The following is a 14,499-nucleotide window of genomic DNA, read 5'->3' as shown; positions in this document are numbered from 1 at the left end:
AGCCAAGATTATCTCGTGCTCCGGACGTAACTGTTGTGAGAGGTGGAACTGGCGAGTCGAGGTGGTAATATGACGTAGGTTTTGCCATCCGCTATATAAAGAAACGCTACAAGACACACGGGATTATCTGTGTATCATGAACTTCAGGCCTCCAGCCAGTAGGTGTCATGAATTTCAGGCCTCCAGCCAGTACGTGTCATGAATTTCAGGCCTCCAGCCAGTAGGTGTCCTGAACTTCAGGCCTCCAGCCAGCAGGTATCATGAGCTGCGTAACAACAACATTACAGACACGGACGTACGTACAGACGTCCTAATCCTGTACCCGGACTTTTGTAAGCCTGTCGTCCTTTTTTTTTAAACTTAACAGCCATAAACCTCATTGTGGTTATTGACTGTCATCGCCCGGGTTGGTGTCTGGAAGTGATGGCTGGTAACAGTGGTGCGTGGTTCAGGGTGGCGGGTGTATCATGTAACGCGTGGGGTCACCTCGGTAACACTGGTCGGCTCAGTGTTGTGGTGTGAGTCAGATCAAGAGGTTGGTCACGTGGGCTCCGCACAAGGCCAGCTGGGGATATCCTGGCTGGTGAGCTAACGTTGTCGCCTGCCTGCCCTGGCCACTCCGTGGTTACAGCCCTCGGGGTCCGGTTGCTGCCCACATCGACCCCCTGGCGCCTTCACTGGAGGACGCGCGCCCCGTCTGGAGTCTGGACTTACGTACCGTGGGTATGTGTGTGTGTGTGTGTGTGTGTGTGTGTGTGTGTGTGTGTGTGTGTGTGTGTGTGTATTCGTAGTAGCTTTTTGGTAGTTAGTGTTAGATATGCTTTGGTCTTCAACAAACTTTAAGAAAATATTCTGCCTGCTGTTCATCCCACCCCTAGGCTAGGATATATATATATATATATATATATATATATATATATATATATATATATATATATATATATATATATATATATATATATATATATTATCCCTGGGGATAGGGGATTAAGAATACTTCCCATGTATTCCCTGCGTGTCATAGAAGGCGACTAAAAGGGGAGGGAGCGGGGGGCTGGAAATCCTCCCCTCTCGTTTTTTTTTTTTAAATTTCCAAAAGAAGGAACAGAGGGGGCCAGGTGAGGATATTCCAAAAAAGGCCCAGTCCTCTGTTCTTAACGCTACCTCGCTAACGCGGGAAATGGCAAATAGTTTAAAAGAAAAAAGATATATATATATATATATATATATATATATATATATATATATATATATATATATATATATATATATATATATGTATTATACTTTGTCGCTGTCTCCCGCGTTAGCGAGGTAGCGCAAGGAGACACGAAAGAATGGCCCAACCCACCTACATATACATGTGTATACATACACGTCCACACACGATCATATATATACCTATACATTTCAACGTATACATATATATACATACACAGACATATACATATATACACATGTACATAATTCATACTTGCTGCCTTTATTCATTCTCGTCGCCACCCCGTCACACATGAAATGACAACCCCCCCCCCCCGAACGCGCGCGAGGTAGCACTAGGAAAAGACACCAATGGCCACATTCGTTCACACTCAGTCTTTAGCTGTCATGTATAATGCACCGAAACAACAGTCCCTTTTCACACCCAGGCCCCACACAACTTTCCATGGTTTACCCCAGACGCTTCACATGCCCTGGTTCAGTACATTGACAGCACGTCGACCCCGGTATACCACATCGTTCCAATTCACTCTATTCCATGCACGCCTCTCACCCTCCTACATGTTCAGGCCCCGATCTTTCAAAATCCTTTTCACTCCATCCTTCCACCTCCAATTGGTTTCCCGCTTCTCGTTCCCTCCACCTCTGACACATATATCCACTTTGTCATTTTTTCCTCTCATTCTCTTCATGTGACCAAACTACTTCAAAACACCCTCTTCTGCTCTCTCAACCACACTCTTTTTATTACCACACATCTCTGTTACCCTTTCATTACTTACTCGATCAAACCACCTCACACCACATATTGTCCTCAAACATCTCATCTCCAACACATCCACCTTCCTCCGCACAACCCTATCTATAGCCCACGCCTCGCAACCATATAACATTGTTGGAACCACTATTCCTTCAAACATACCCATATTTGCTTTCCGAGATAGTGTTCTCGCCTTCCACACATTTTTCAACGCTCCCAGAACTTTTGCCCCCTCCCCCACCCTGTGACTCCCTTCCGCTTCCATGGTTCCATCCGCTGCCAAATCAACTCCCAGAAATCTAAGACACTTCACTTCCTCCAGTTTTTCTCCATTCAAACTTACCTCCCAATTGACTTGTCCCGCAACCCTACTGTACCTGATAACCTTGCTCTTTTTCAAATTTACTTTCAGCTTTCTTCTTTCACACACTTTACCAAACTCAGTCACCAGCTTCTGCAGTTTCTCACCTGAATCAGCCACCAGCGCTGTATTATCAACGGACAACAACTGACTCATTTCCTAAGCCCACTCATCCACAACAGATTGCATACTTGCCCCTCTCTCCAAAACTCTTGCATTCACCTCCCTAACAACCCCATCCATAAACAAATTTAACAACCATGGAGACATCACACACCCCTGCCGCCAACCGACATTCACTGAGAACCAGTCACTTTCCTCTCTTCCTACACGTACACATGCCTTACATCCTAGATAAAAACTTTTCACTGCTTCCAGCAACTTACCTCCCACACCATATATTCTTAATACCTTCCACAGAGCATCTCTATCAACTCTTATCATATACCTTCTCTAGATCCATAAATGCTACATATAAATCCATTTGTTTTTCTATTTCTCACATACATTCTTCAAAGCAAACACCTGGTCCACACATCCTCCACCACTTCTGAGACGGTACGGGCAGCTGAGGCCCTGATCAAGGCCATCCCAATAACGCTATCTATCTTTTTATATATATATATATATATATATATATATATATATATATATATATATATATATATATATATATATATATATATATATATATATATATATTCCTATTAGTCCTATATATACCCTAGCCTATCAGGTACCCATTCTATCAACCATTCCCTAAAGATGAATGAACAGCTGTGTTGCCTGTGGACCGATTACCGCAACCAGGATTCGAACCTGTGCGCTCGACCCTGGTCGTCCCTTGAATGCGTCACGGTCAGGAACGCTAACCACTGCACCACGGGAGTCCATAGTGTTATTAAGACAGATTTCCTCTCACTTTCGGCTCGCCTCAATCTTTTCCCGGTCTAGGCGTAGCAAGTATGTGTGTGTGTGTGTGTGTGTGTGTGTGTAGTCGTATTTCACATTTCACGGTGAGTAGTTTCTCCTCGTACTTAGCTCTGTAGATTTACAATTGCTGAACAGACTGCGGTTGTGTCTTCAGTGGCCAAACATTGAAGTAATCATTCCCGGCTGGCGTAATGGTTGGCTGCCAGACCCATTGTTGTGGTGGTGGTGGTGGCCGTCAGGTGTGTTGTCACCGTCCATACTCGCCTCTTGGATCAGGAAGTTCACTCCTCCTGGACCTCGCGCACCATCCAGCCCACTCACTCGTAGCGTCGTTACAGTCAACAAGGAAGCTCTTACCCGGCCACCCTCCCTCCATACTTTAAGAGCTGCTACCCATGACGCAGACCGCGTACTTGTCGTGTTTTACACCACAATGCAGGCGTCATATGCAGAAAAACATATCCTCGTTGTAAATACTGTTGTGCAAAACACCCATGAGTGTATTGGGTTTACTAAGCGTCATCATGACCACGAAATTCTAAGGTTGCAGAGTCATGGGTTGATGGAACCAGCGATTGGGTGGCTCTATTTGATATCATAGAACAATGCTTGGCGTACGATGATTGAGGGGTGGTGCTGAACGTTCCAGTAAAGGTCACGACGGGTTGTGTGTATGAGCTTCTGTGCGAGTCAGACCATGAGGACCAGGGGTATATGCCCGGTGTTTCAGACCATGAGGACCAGGGGTATATGTCCGGTGTTTCACACCCTGAGGACCAGGGGTATATGCCCAGTGTTTCAGACCTTGAGGACCAGGGGTATATGCCCGGTGTTTCAGACCATGAGGACCAGGGGTATATGCCCGGTGTTTCAGACCATGAGGACCAGGGGTATATGCCCAGTGTCTTCCTGATCTGCCGTCATCTTTACGGAACTTCCCGGTAGGTATAAGTGAGCCCCACCCTCACAGGCTATGATTCTCCCAGACGGTGGGGTAGTTAGGTGAGTAATGTGTGCGGGAGCGGCCTCCCCCCAGCACCAGTGAACCGTCACACTGGGTGAGTGACACGGGACTCTCGCGCGGTGGAGCCTGGTGGGGGCGAGTGTGTGGCTGGTGCGTCGTACGGGCGGGGTCCTATGATCTGTTCCTGGACGTACATGTGGCTTTTATTTTTCTTCTATTTCTTACCACGAAGCAATGATGTTATTAATGTGTACTGTGCGTGGGCCGAGTCACGCCAAGTGCGCATTGCTTCGTTATCGGATGTGATGGTACAGACGGACGAAAGGAAATTCGTAAAAAAAAAGAAATAAAAGAAAATACGATTGAATGTTGAGACCGGCGTGCATAAGGTCGTCATGAGTCAGCTGAGGAGGGATCAGCAGCTCCTGCACCACTACCCTTCCCTGTTTCGGGGTAAGGTTTCCTGGTGGTGGTTGTGGGGTGGGGGGGGGGATAGGACACCAAGGTCAGAGGTACGTAGTCTCGTGACGTGGGAGGGAGGGGGAGGGGGTGTGTGGGGGGGGGGTGCTGGACCGCAAGCATCGCCATATGTGCGAGATGTGTGGCGTGCCTCAAGTAAATATGTGTCGTGCGGCACAGAGGAGCCAGTCATGTGTGTGCACAGAGGTGGATTATGTGCATAGCGCCAGAGAAAATATATATATGCATGACATCAAACCAGAAATTAATACGGAGTACACAGCGATTACCCTACAAGTCGGTATAAGGCATAGTTGTTAGTATAAGGTAAACACTTACTAGCCCCTGCCCTGTTATTATTATTATTATTATTATTATTATTATTATTATTATTATTATTATTATCACGACCAGTCGCCTTTCCAGCTCGGACACTCAGGTGTCATGCCTGAGGCAGGAGCCCAATGATCGAGCAGGCCCGAGGGAAGGACGAAGACGTAGGCTGGGGTGCTTACTAACTGCCCGGTCCAGGTTTCACACCTGTGCGGGCGTCCGCTCACTCATGGTCAGTAACGCTAACCACTGCACCGCGGATGCCCGCGTGTGTGTATATATATGTTTACCAAATGGCGTCCTAGCTTCGTCTCTTCGATGTATATCAACTGACTTATATTTCTCTCTTGTGTCTCCCCTGATGATGTGGTTATTACACGAAAGTGCACTTGGGAACTTTTCGTGTTTCATTTTCCCCGTGGACTCGTAGGAATATATATATATATATATATATATATATATATATATATATATATATATATATATATATATATATATATATATATATATATGCGTCTAAGAAACTTTGTGTTTGGTAATAGAGAACGGGAAGGGGGTGGGTAAGGAGGCTGGATCATCGACCAGCTGTAATTGATTTCGGGTGTACGGCTGTTAGCGAGAGAGCTTGGTAGTGGTTGACGCCAGTCATTAGAACTGTTCCCTCGATATATTTGCACATTGTGGCCTTGAGGATGACCTCGCGCGGACACACTCCTTGAATGGTGTGTGTGTGTGTGTGTGTGTGTGTGTGTGTGTGTTGTCAGTCAAGCAAACTGGTCTTGACTCGTTCTGGTAGCAGTGGGAGTGTATGTGTCAAGTGCATTCCACAGTGTTTGTCTGTTTCGGTCGTGTGGCGTCTGAAGTTGATGACGCCCTGTGCGTCCGCTCCCCGCGACGTGATGCTGATCATGTATTCGGGTCTGTGGTTGAAGAGGGTGCGATGCCTCGCCCAGTGTGTGGAGTTCCCCCGAGGATCGTATTGGGCACGAGATGCTGCCTGCTGGACCCATGTGGGTCGAGTTAGCGGGGAGTTTGTAAGCCCTTGAAATCGGTCTTGATGCCTCACGACCTCGTCTACATGTTATATTGTTCGGATTATTATTATTATTATTATTATTATTATTATTATTATTACTGCTGTAGGTGTAATACATTGGCAGTAAACAGCAGCTGTAGGCAGAGAGGTATCTTTATTCCTCTCCCTATATGGTCATGATTATCTTTATGTGTCGCGTCTCACTGGTTGCCAGCCACTTGAGGGTGGAGGCCGGGAACACGTGTGCGTGGTCATGTAAGTAATTGCACGTTGTAGTTTTCTTTGTTTCTCTTGATTCACACGTTGTCCATGTGAACAGTTAACATTTTTGTTGTTTGTCTGTAAGGTTTGACTCGGAACTCTCCATATTTATGATATGGGGGAAGTTTGTGTATGTTTTAGTTTGCGGTCTGCTCGGCCACGATGATCGTGTGAGGGGGCGACTGTAGTGTGTGAGGGAGGAGTGGTACATCCTGCCTCCTGCAGGACCAGGTGGCTGTAATTTTCGGTGTGTTGTGTTGCGGCAGCACATTGATCGGGTACAAACTCTTTCGTTAACACTTAACCTTCACTATTCCACGTTCTACATTCCAGGTAAGATTTCATACCAGGAGATCTCCTTCCTTTATGACAAGTTGACTATAAGAGCATGATACGAGACACTCATTCGTTGGGCAATTCTGTGAGAAGTTATGATACATTGTTACACTCAGACCTGACATGACACAGTATAACATCTAACAATCTAGGGCATCTGAACGGGGTTCGAGACAACGAAGTCTACACTTCCTTTCTTGGCTCGGGTCTGCTGAAGGAATCGACTCCTAGATTATCGTCTGAGTCTTTTTTCTGAAGGAACAGCCAGACGGGAACAGCTAGTCACGTCTTGACCCGCCACCTACCGCTACGCTAGGTCGGAATGACCACAATTGCCCTTGATTGGTCCAAAGACTGACTGTCATGTTAGCGTCCCGACGTGACTGGCTGGAGGAAATTGTTTTGACACGGGCCTTTGCCTGTTGGCGGCCCGTTCCCTGGTTTCTACTCGTCTTGATTTATTCTCACTTGGGAGGTGGGAATTCCCTTATGATCTGTAGTAGATGTCCCATATAGTTTCTTTGAATCTTCTGAAGTAGTGAGGCCGCTGGTAGTACGTGGTCTTCCTCACTGAAATCAGGGACTCTTTCACGGAGACTTTGTGTCACTTAGTCCAGCTGGTAGTGTTCCAGTGGCCGCGTTGACGGCTCCTGGCAGTAGACGCAGTCCTTGATGACGCCGTCAGTTCTTTGCCAGCTGCATTGGTACCCCAGTCGTAGACGGTGTAGGTTGACTAGGGTATTCCTGCTCATGTCTCTGTCGTTATATGGTGGTTCCAATAACGTGGCCACCATGTACCACTTGGCTGACATGGATCCGGCATTGTAGGCGTCCAGGAGATTCTTCTTGATCCAGAGCCTTGCTGCTTTCTGTAGCTGGTGCTTCATTTGTTGCAGGCTCACTGGCACGTGCACCTGAATGTTGTTGAAACGTGTAGCTGCTTTAGCTGCCTCGTCTGCTGTCTCGTTTCCCTCGATCTCCTCGTGACTGGGGATCCAGTGTATGGTGACGGGACGTCCTTTTCGCTGCAGCTCTTGGAGTTGAGCAAGGATCGAGGTGACAAGCTTGATGTTGTCCTTAGGGTGGCTGTGTTGCAGCGCTTGCACTGATGACTTGGAGTCCATGTGTATTATCACGGGCTTCGAGTGCGAGGTGGCTGCATGTTTCAGGGCTTTGGAGGTGGCTGTTAGCTCCGTTTGTAGTGTGGAGCAGCCATTTGACAGCCTCCAGAGACGAGTATGACCTTGTGTGTGGAAGGCCGCAGCTCCCGACCTTCCCCCATCTGTCTGGTCCACTGATCCGTTTGCGAAGTATGCCACAGCTCCAGCAGGCGTCTCAGTGGCCATGGCTCTCAGACTCATTCTTTTGATGTCTTCCTGCTGGAGGCTAGACTTTTTGTCTCCTAATGCTGTGACTGCGAAGGTGGCTGGTGGATGATTCCATGGAGGTGGTAAACTATACCGATGGTGTGGTGCGTCTTCCGTCTGCAGTGTGGACGTCTCCGCTCGGTAGGCGTGGATGATATTGGCCGCCACGTGCGACCAGGAGTTTCGTCGCGTCTTTTGGTCTCAGTGATGGGCGACCCGGATTTTGACTTTCGTGGTGGAGGGCTTGCTTGACCTGCAGATCTTGGCTAGGGTCGCCACTGTTATCTGTTTGACTCTTGCTGCAGTCCAGTCTCCATCTGCAGCTTGCAGATCCTGGTCCACGTGGGAGCTCCCAGCATGATCCTGAGAGCATTATTTTGGATGACCTCCATGTTGGTCACTTGGTCATCCCTCAGGCCAATAAGCACAGTGGTCTACCAGCGATCTGATGGCGGCGGTGTACGTAGTAGGTCCTGAGCACCTCCATGTTTGCCCCAGCGGCTGGGCTAGTCAGCGACATCATAAGGTTTTTCTCTGTTTCTCGTTCTCTGTCGGAGATACTGAAGCTGCGTCCTTAAGCTGAGTTTGTGGTCAGACCACACTCCAAGACAACTGGTGGGTGTTGTCGGCCCAGGTTACCGACGTTCCCTGAAGGGAGAGCATCCTGTCTGGTCTCGTGGAGCAGAGCGCCATCGCCCCTGTCTGGTTTGGTTTATCTTGAGCCCCAGTCCGTTGCGCTCACCTTCGTGATAACGAACGCACAAGTTCGTAACAATATATATATATATATATATATATATATATATATATATATATATATATATATATATATATATATATATATATAGAAACCCTAGCCTGAGCTAGGTACCTTTATTATGGACCAACCCTTAAATGTGGATGAATAGCTGGGAGGTAACTGTGGACAGACTGCCGCAACCAGGATTCGAACCTGTGCGCTCGACCCTGGACGGCCCGTGAATGCGTCACGGCCAGGAACGCTAACCGCTACACCACAAAGCGCCATTATCACACAGTCAATTATTTATGGCGTTTGTGGATTCCGAGAGAGAGAGAGAGAGAGAGAGAGAGAGAGAGAGAGAGAGAGAGAGAGAGAGAGAGAGAGAGAGAGAGAGAGAGGCGAGTATTTGGCATTTTGGTGGATGTAAGGGAGAGCCCACAAGTGTTTGATTAGGGCGGTCAGGATTCCTGTATTCTGGCGTTGACGGCATCCAGTCATCGAGACAGTGGCAGCCAGGGCGGTGTCAGCCTACAGCTACGTGGTCAGGGTCATGACCGGTGCCTGGCCCACACCAGCAGTGTGGTGGTGATCGTCGCTCGTGTGGCCCTGGGTGGCCCGTTCGTTCGTGAGAGATGGTGATGCCCTTCGGTACGAGTGGAATACGATAGGCCTGTCCTCTGGCCTCGTCCTCCTGAAGGAACTTGCTCTCTTGCCCAAGGGCATGATATATAGAACACGGGGTGTGCGGGCGGCGGTGTTGTGGCTGGGCGGACAGACCTGCGGTGTGTGAGGGACTCCTCTCATGACCAGATGCTCATTATGACCGGTCCGGGGAGCCTGATGAGGCGTGGAATGCCAGTCGAGGGCGAACAAAGACCACCATTTGGGGACGGGTAGTTTAGAGTCGTGTACTGCAGGCCTCAATCAGCGGGTAGGTGTCCGAGCAACACCGACACGACCCCAGAATGTTGGGTTCGTGTGTGAAATGTGTGTAGTTGGATATTCGGTATCCGAGTGTTGGCCACTAGACGAAACGGGTTTTCTAAGACATACTGGATTGTAGGTCACCTCAACAACACCAGAAGAATAGCAGGTACAGATGCCAAAAAATCTTTATACTAAATTCTTCTCAAATTTGTGAATCGGTTTCATATGTTTCGTATTTTTGATGTAATGTGACGGGATCAGAAAAAGGTTGAGTAAATCAGTTTTTTTCTTTTTTTTTTTTAGATGAATAAATACAACGATACCAGAAAACAGACGACTTGACAAGATATTTACAGAGAAACCTGTAAAAGTCTCAGTGAAGTAGTGACTATTGTTAACCCAGGCTACCGAGCGTGGGGCGTGGGGAGCCGGTTGGTGGATCTCCCGCCCCCGACGGTATAATGTGTGAGGCGTGGTGAGCCGGTACTTGGATCTCCCGCCCCTAATGGTATAATGTGTGAGGCGTGGGGAGCCGGTACTTTGATCTCCCGCCCCTGATGGTATAATGTGTGAGGCGTGGTGAGCCGGTACTTGGATCTCCCGCCCCTGATGGTATAATGTGTGAGGCGTGGTGAGCCGGTACTTTGATCTCCCGCCCCTGATGGTATAATGTGTGAGGCGTGGGGAGCCAGGTGTCGGTTCTGCCGACCCGCTGGTATATTCTGTCAGGCGTGGGGAGCCGGTAGTGGGTTCATACCGACCCGCCCACGGAGGATGTTTCCAGGTTCGTGAGGGAGGCCAGAGTGTGGGCGGGAGTGAGTGAGAGAGCGAGAGGGGGAGAGGCGGCAGCCGGCTGTCAGCCAGTACTATATAACCTGAGCGGAAGTTGATGTTTCGCCGTACGGAGCGGGTGCCCTCAACAATGAAGTCTCCGTCCTTGTGACAGCCGGAGGTTCCTTGACAACCACGGTGATGTCGTCACCGGACAGTAATGCCCGGGTTCGTTAGTGTTGTATATATTTATGTCTGTGGGCTTCGTATAGGCACAACGCTGACATTGTGGGATACACCGACCCCGAGTGTCTGTTCCCTCGTTACTCCGCCCACCTGTCCAAGTTTTAGTGTTGATATTGAATTTATAGTGACCTAGAACACAACTGTAGCGCTATACCTTTATCCAGTGGCTCTGAGAGAGGTCTACATTGACTTAACGGTACAGCAGACAGTCCTTTGTTACAAGTTTTAGAGTCGGTAAAATACAAAAAAATGTGACCATGCAAATATTCGTTTCAATACGTGGTGAATGAGGAAAAGATAAGAAACGAGAATCAAAGTATATATATATATATATATATATATATATATATATATATATATATATATATATATATATATATAATGTATATATATCGTAGAAATTACGTACAACCAAATAAGCTGAGTTAGGAACTGAAGTTAAAGAGCCTTGATTTAAACCATTGTTATGCAAGGTTCTGGGAAATGTACACTGGAGTGGGAACATTAGCACCATTATCTACACATGCAGAGAGAGAGAGAGAGAGAGAGAGAGAGAGAGAGAGAGAGAGAGAGAGAGAGTGAGTGAGTTAGGAGAATAAGATAAAATTGGCTCAATAAAAAAAAAAAGTGTTTAGAAAAATAGGAAGGTGTTTCCGCAGTGGAAGACACCATAACCCTAACATTATTGATACGTTATGGAGGGCACGTCTTGGTTAAGCATTGAAATAACCGTAGAAAGGACATAAAAACAGACGGAATTTTTGACGTCTTAACCGAAATGTCAAAAGTTGTACGACTGTAGAGAAAGTTCAGGAGATATGGAGGGGTCGGTCCCACGGACGTAGAACTCCCGAGCTCCGTACAGACGGGTAATTACACCCGGAAGATTTAGAAACTGACAAGGAATCCAGCGGGGGAAAGCCCGCGTACGTGATGAAGGCCATAAATTAGAAGGCGATGCGTCAGGCTGGACTTCCGTCGCTGGCTGGTCAATACCCCAGCGTTCACCTCACCCAGCAGTCCACGCCGCTGCCGTTCATCCGGGTCTGTCATTACTCTCGCTGCGTACGCTTACGTTGGGAATCTAGGTTGCTGAAGTTATCTGGCATTACGTGATAAGTCGAAAGTGAACCAGTGGCACAGTTGTCGAAGTGGAATGGACTGGCTCTCAGAGAAGAACACGGGAAATTGCCAACGGCCCGCTGGCTCCCACACCTGGCAACTCCCGTCAGCATCTGTTGCCTCGCTGACGACTTATTCCATCCATACACCAGTCAGAGTTATCGCGTTTGAATCCGTTGTAACGTGACGTGCATACTATGGGATGGTTACGTGACGTGCTTGTTCTGGGGTTGGTAACGTGACGTGCATACTATGGGATGGTTACGTGACGTGCTTGTTCTGGGGTTGGTAACGTGACGTGCATACTATGGGATGGTTACGTGACGTGCTTGTTCTGGGATGGTTACGTGACGTGCTTGTTCTGGGGTTGGTTACGTGACGTGCTTGTTCTGGGATGGTTACGTGACGTTCTTGTTCTGGGGTTGGTTACGTGACGTGCTTGTTCTGGCATGGTTACGTGACGTGCGTGTTCTGGGATGGTTACGTGACGTGCTTGTTCTGGCATGGTTACGTGACGTGCGTGTTCTGGGATGCTTACGTGACGTGCTTGTTCTGGCATGGTTACGTGACGTGCGTGTTCTGGGATGCTTACGTGACGTGCTTGTTCTGGCATGGTTACGTGACGTGCTTGTTCTGGCATGGTTATGTGACGTGCTTGTTCTGGGGATGGTTACGTGACGTGCTTGTTCTGGCATGGTTACGTGACGTGCTTGTTCTGGCATGGTTACGTGACGTGCTTGTTCTGGGGATGGTTACGTGACGTGCTTGTTCTGGCATGGTTACGTGACGTGCTTGTTCTGGGATGGTTACGTGACGTGCTTGTTCTGGGGTTGGTTACGTGACGTGCTTGTTCTGGCATGGTTACGTGACGTGCTTGTTCTGGGATGGTTACGTGACGTGCTTGTTCTGGCATGGTTACGTGACGTGCGTGTTCTGGGATGCTTACGTGACGTGCTTGTTCTGGGGATGGTTACGTGACGTGCTTGTTCTGGGGATGGTTACGTGACGTGCTTGTTCTGGCATGGTTACGTGACGTGCTTGTTCTGGCATGGTTACGTGACGTGCTTGTTCTGGCATGGTTACGTGACGTGCTTGTTCTGGGGATGGTTACGTGACGTGCTTGTTCTGGCATGGTTACGTGACGTGCTTGTTATGGCATGGTTACGTGACGTGCTTGTTCTGGGGATGTTTACGTGACGTGCTTGTTCTGGGGTTGGTTACGTGACGTGCTTGTTCTGGGGTTGGTTACGTGACGTGCTTGTTCTGGGGTTGGTTACGTGACGTGCTTGTTCTGGGGTTGGTTACGTGACGTGCTTGTTCTGGGGTTGGTTACGTGACGTGCTTGTTCTGGGGATGTTTACGTGACGTGCTTGTTCTGGCATGGTTACGTGACGTGCTTGTTCTGGGGTTGGTTACGTGACGTGCTTGTTCTGGCATGGTTACGTGACGTGCTTGTTCTGGGGTTGGTTACGTGACGTGCTTGTTCTGGGGTTGGTTACGTGACGTGCTTGTTCTGGGGTTGGTTACGTGACGTGCTTGTTCTGGCATGGTTACGTGACGTGCTTGTTCTGGGGATGGTTACGTGACGTGCTTGTTCTGGCATGGTTACGTGACGTGCTTGTTCTGGGGATGGTTACGTGACGTGCTTGTTCTGGGGATGGTTACGTGACGTGCTTGTTCTGGGGATGGTTACGTGACGTGCTTGTTCTGGGGATGGTTACGTGACGTGCTTGTTCTGGGGATGGTTACGTGACGTGCTTGTTCTGGGGATGGTTACGTGACGTGCTTGTTCTGGGGATGGTTACGTGACGTGCTTGTTCTGGGGATGGTTACGTGACGTGCTTGTTCTGGGGATGGTTACGTGACGTGCTTGTTCTGGGGATGGTTACGTGACGTGCTTGTTCTGGGGTTGGTTACGTGACGTGCTTGTTCTGGGGTTGGTTACGTGACGTGCTTGTTCTGGGGATGGTTACGTGACGTGCTTGTTCTGGGGTTGGTTACGTGACGTGCTTGTTCTGGCATGGTTACGTGACGTGCTTGTTCTGGGGTTGGTTACGTGACGTGCTTGTTCTGGGGTTGGTTACGTGACGTGCTTGTTCTGGGGATGGTTACGTGACGTGCTTGTTCTGGGGTTGGTTACGTGACGTGCTTGTTCTGGCATGGTTACGTGACGTGCTTGTTCTGGGGATGGTTACGTGACGTGCTTGTTCTGGCATGGTTACGTGACGTGCTTGCATGTATGATTGATTGTTGTTGTTGTTATAGTGTAGTTATGTACCCTTTATTTATCCTCATTATCTGTCAGCTCGCCCTTCACTCTGCCTGCCTCGCTGTGGAGAAAGTAAACTTGTCTTCTGTCCACTCGTGGGAAGTTTCCCTCGTACGTAGGACTGCCTAACACCAGGCCCTCCTACGTAGACAGAACTTAAGTTACATCTTACACGGGAGGGGATTGGCTTCAGCCCTCCGAAGTATCGTGAGCAACTTCTTTACGTTTTCTTACCACGAAAATGTACTTCATATATATTACTTCAGTAGTTCGCAGCGCTTACGACCCTCCTAAGGAATGTAGTAACGTACTCGTAAAGAGCATTATATTTGCATTGCTTTTTATTACCTCACTGTCCTTATAATCGTTATATTCACCATCATATCGGGAT

The 14,499-nt window shown here is 48.3% G+C and overlaps 3 protein-coding genes across 8 annotated transcripts in view; 1 reads left to right on the top strand and 2 right to left on the bottom strand.

Annotated features, from left to right (window-relative positions):
* The window catches only part of nudC (nuclear distribution C, dynein complex regulator), a 404,242-nt gene that overhangs the window by 111,840 nt on the left and 277,903 nt on the right, over positions 1-14,499 (top strand). The window lies entirely within an intron of this gene.
* Positions 1-14,499, bottom strand: part of LOC139754622 (uncharacterized) — a 234,783-nt gene that overhangs the window by 46,283 nt on the left and 174,001 nt on the right. The gene's annotated exons all lie outside the window — the stretch shown is intronic.
* Positions 7,243-8,199, bottom strand: LOC139754623 (uncharacterized). The gene has a single exon (XM_071672105.1). It carries the CDS (start codon positions 8,023-8,025, stop codon positions 7,273-7,275), a length of 753 nt encoding a protein of 250 aa, XP_071528206.1. The 5' UTR covers positions 8,026-8,199; the 3' UTR covers positions 7,243-7,272.

This window comes from Panulirus ornatus, chromosome 17, assembly GCF_036320965.1.
Source record: "Panulirus ornatus isolate Po-2019 chromosome 17, ASM3632096v1, whole genome shotgun sequence".
NCBI classification, from domain to species: Eukaryota; Metazoa; Arthropoda; class Malacostraca; order Decapoda; family Palinuridae; genus Panulirus; species Panulirus ornatus.
Note: the sequence above shows the minus strand (reverse complement) of the source record. Positions and strands in the feature narration are given on the sequence as shown.

Bases quoted from the DNA above. Each gene is read 5' to 3' on its own strand.
- LOC139754623 (XM_071672105.1), bottom strand. From the start codon at position 8,025: ATGAGTCTGAGAGCCATGGCCACTGAGACGCCTGCTGGAGCTGTGGCA.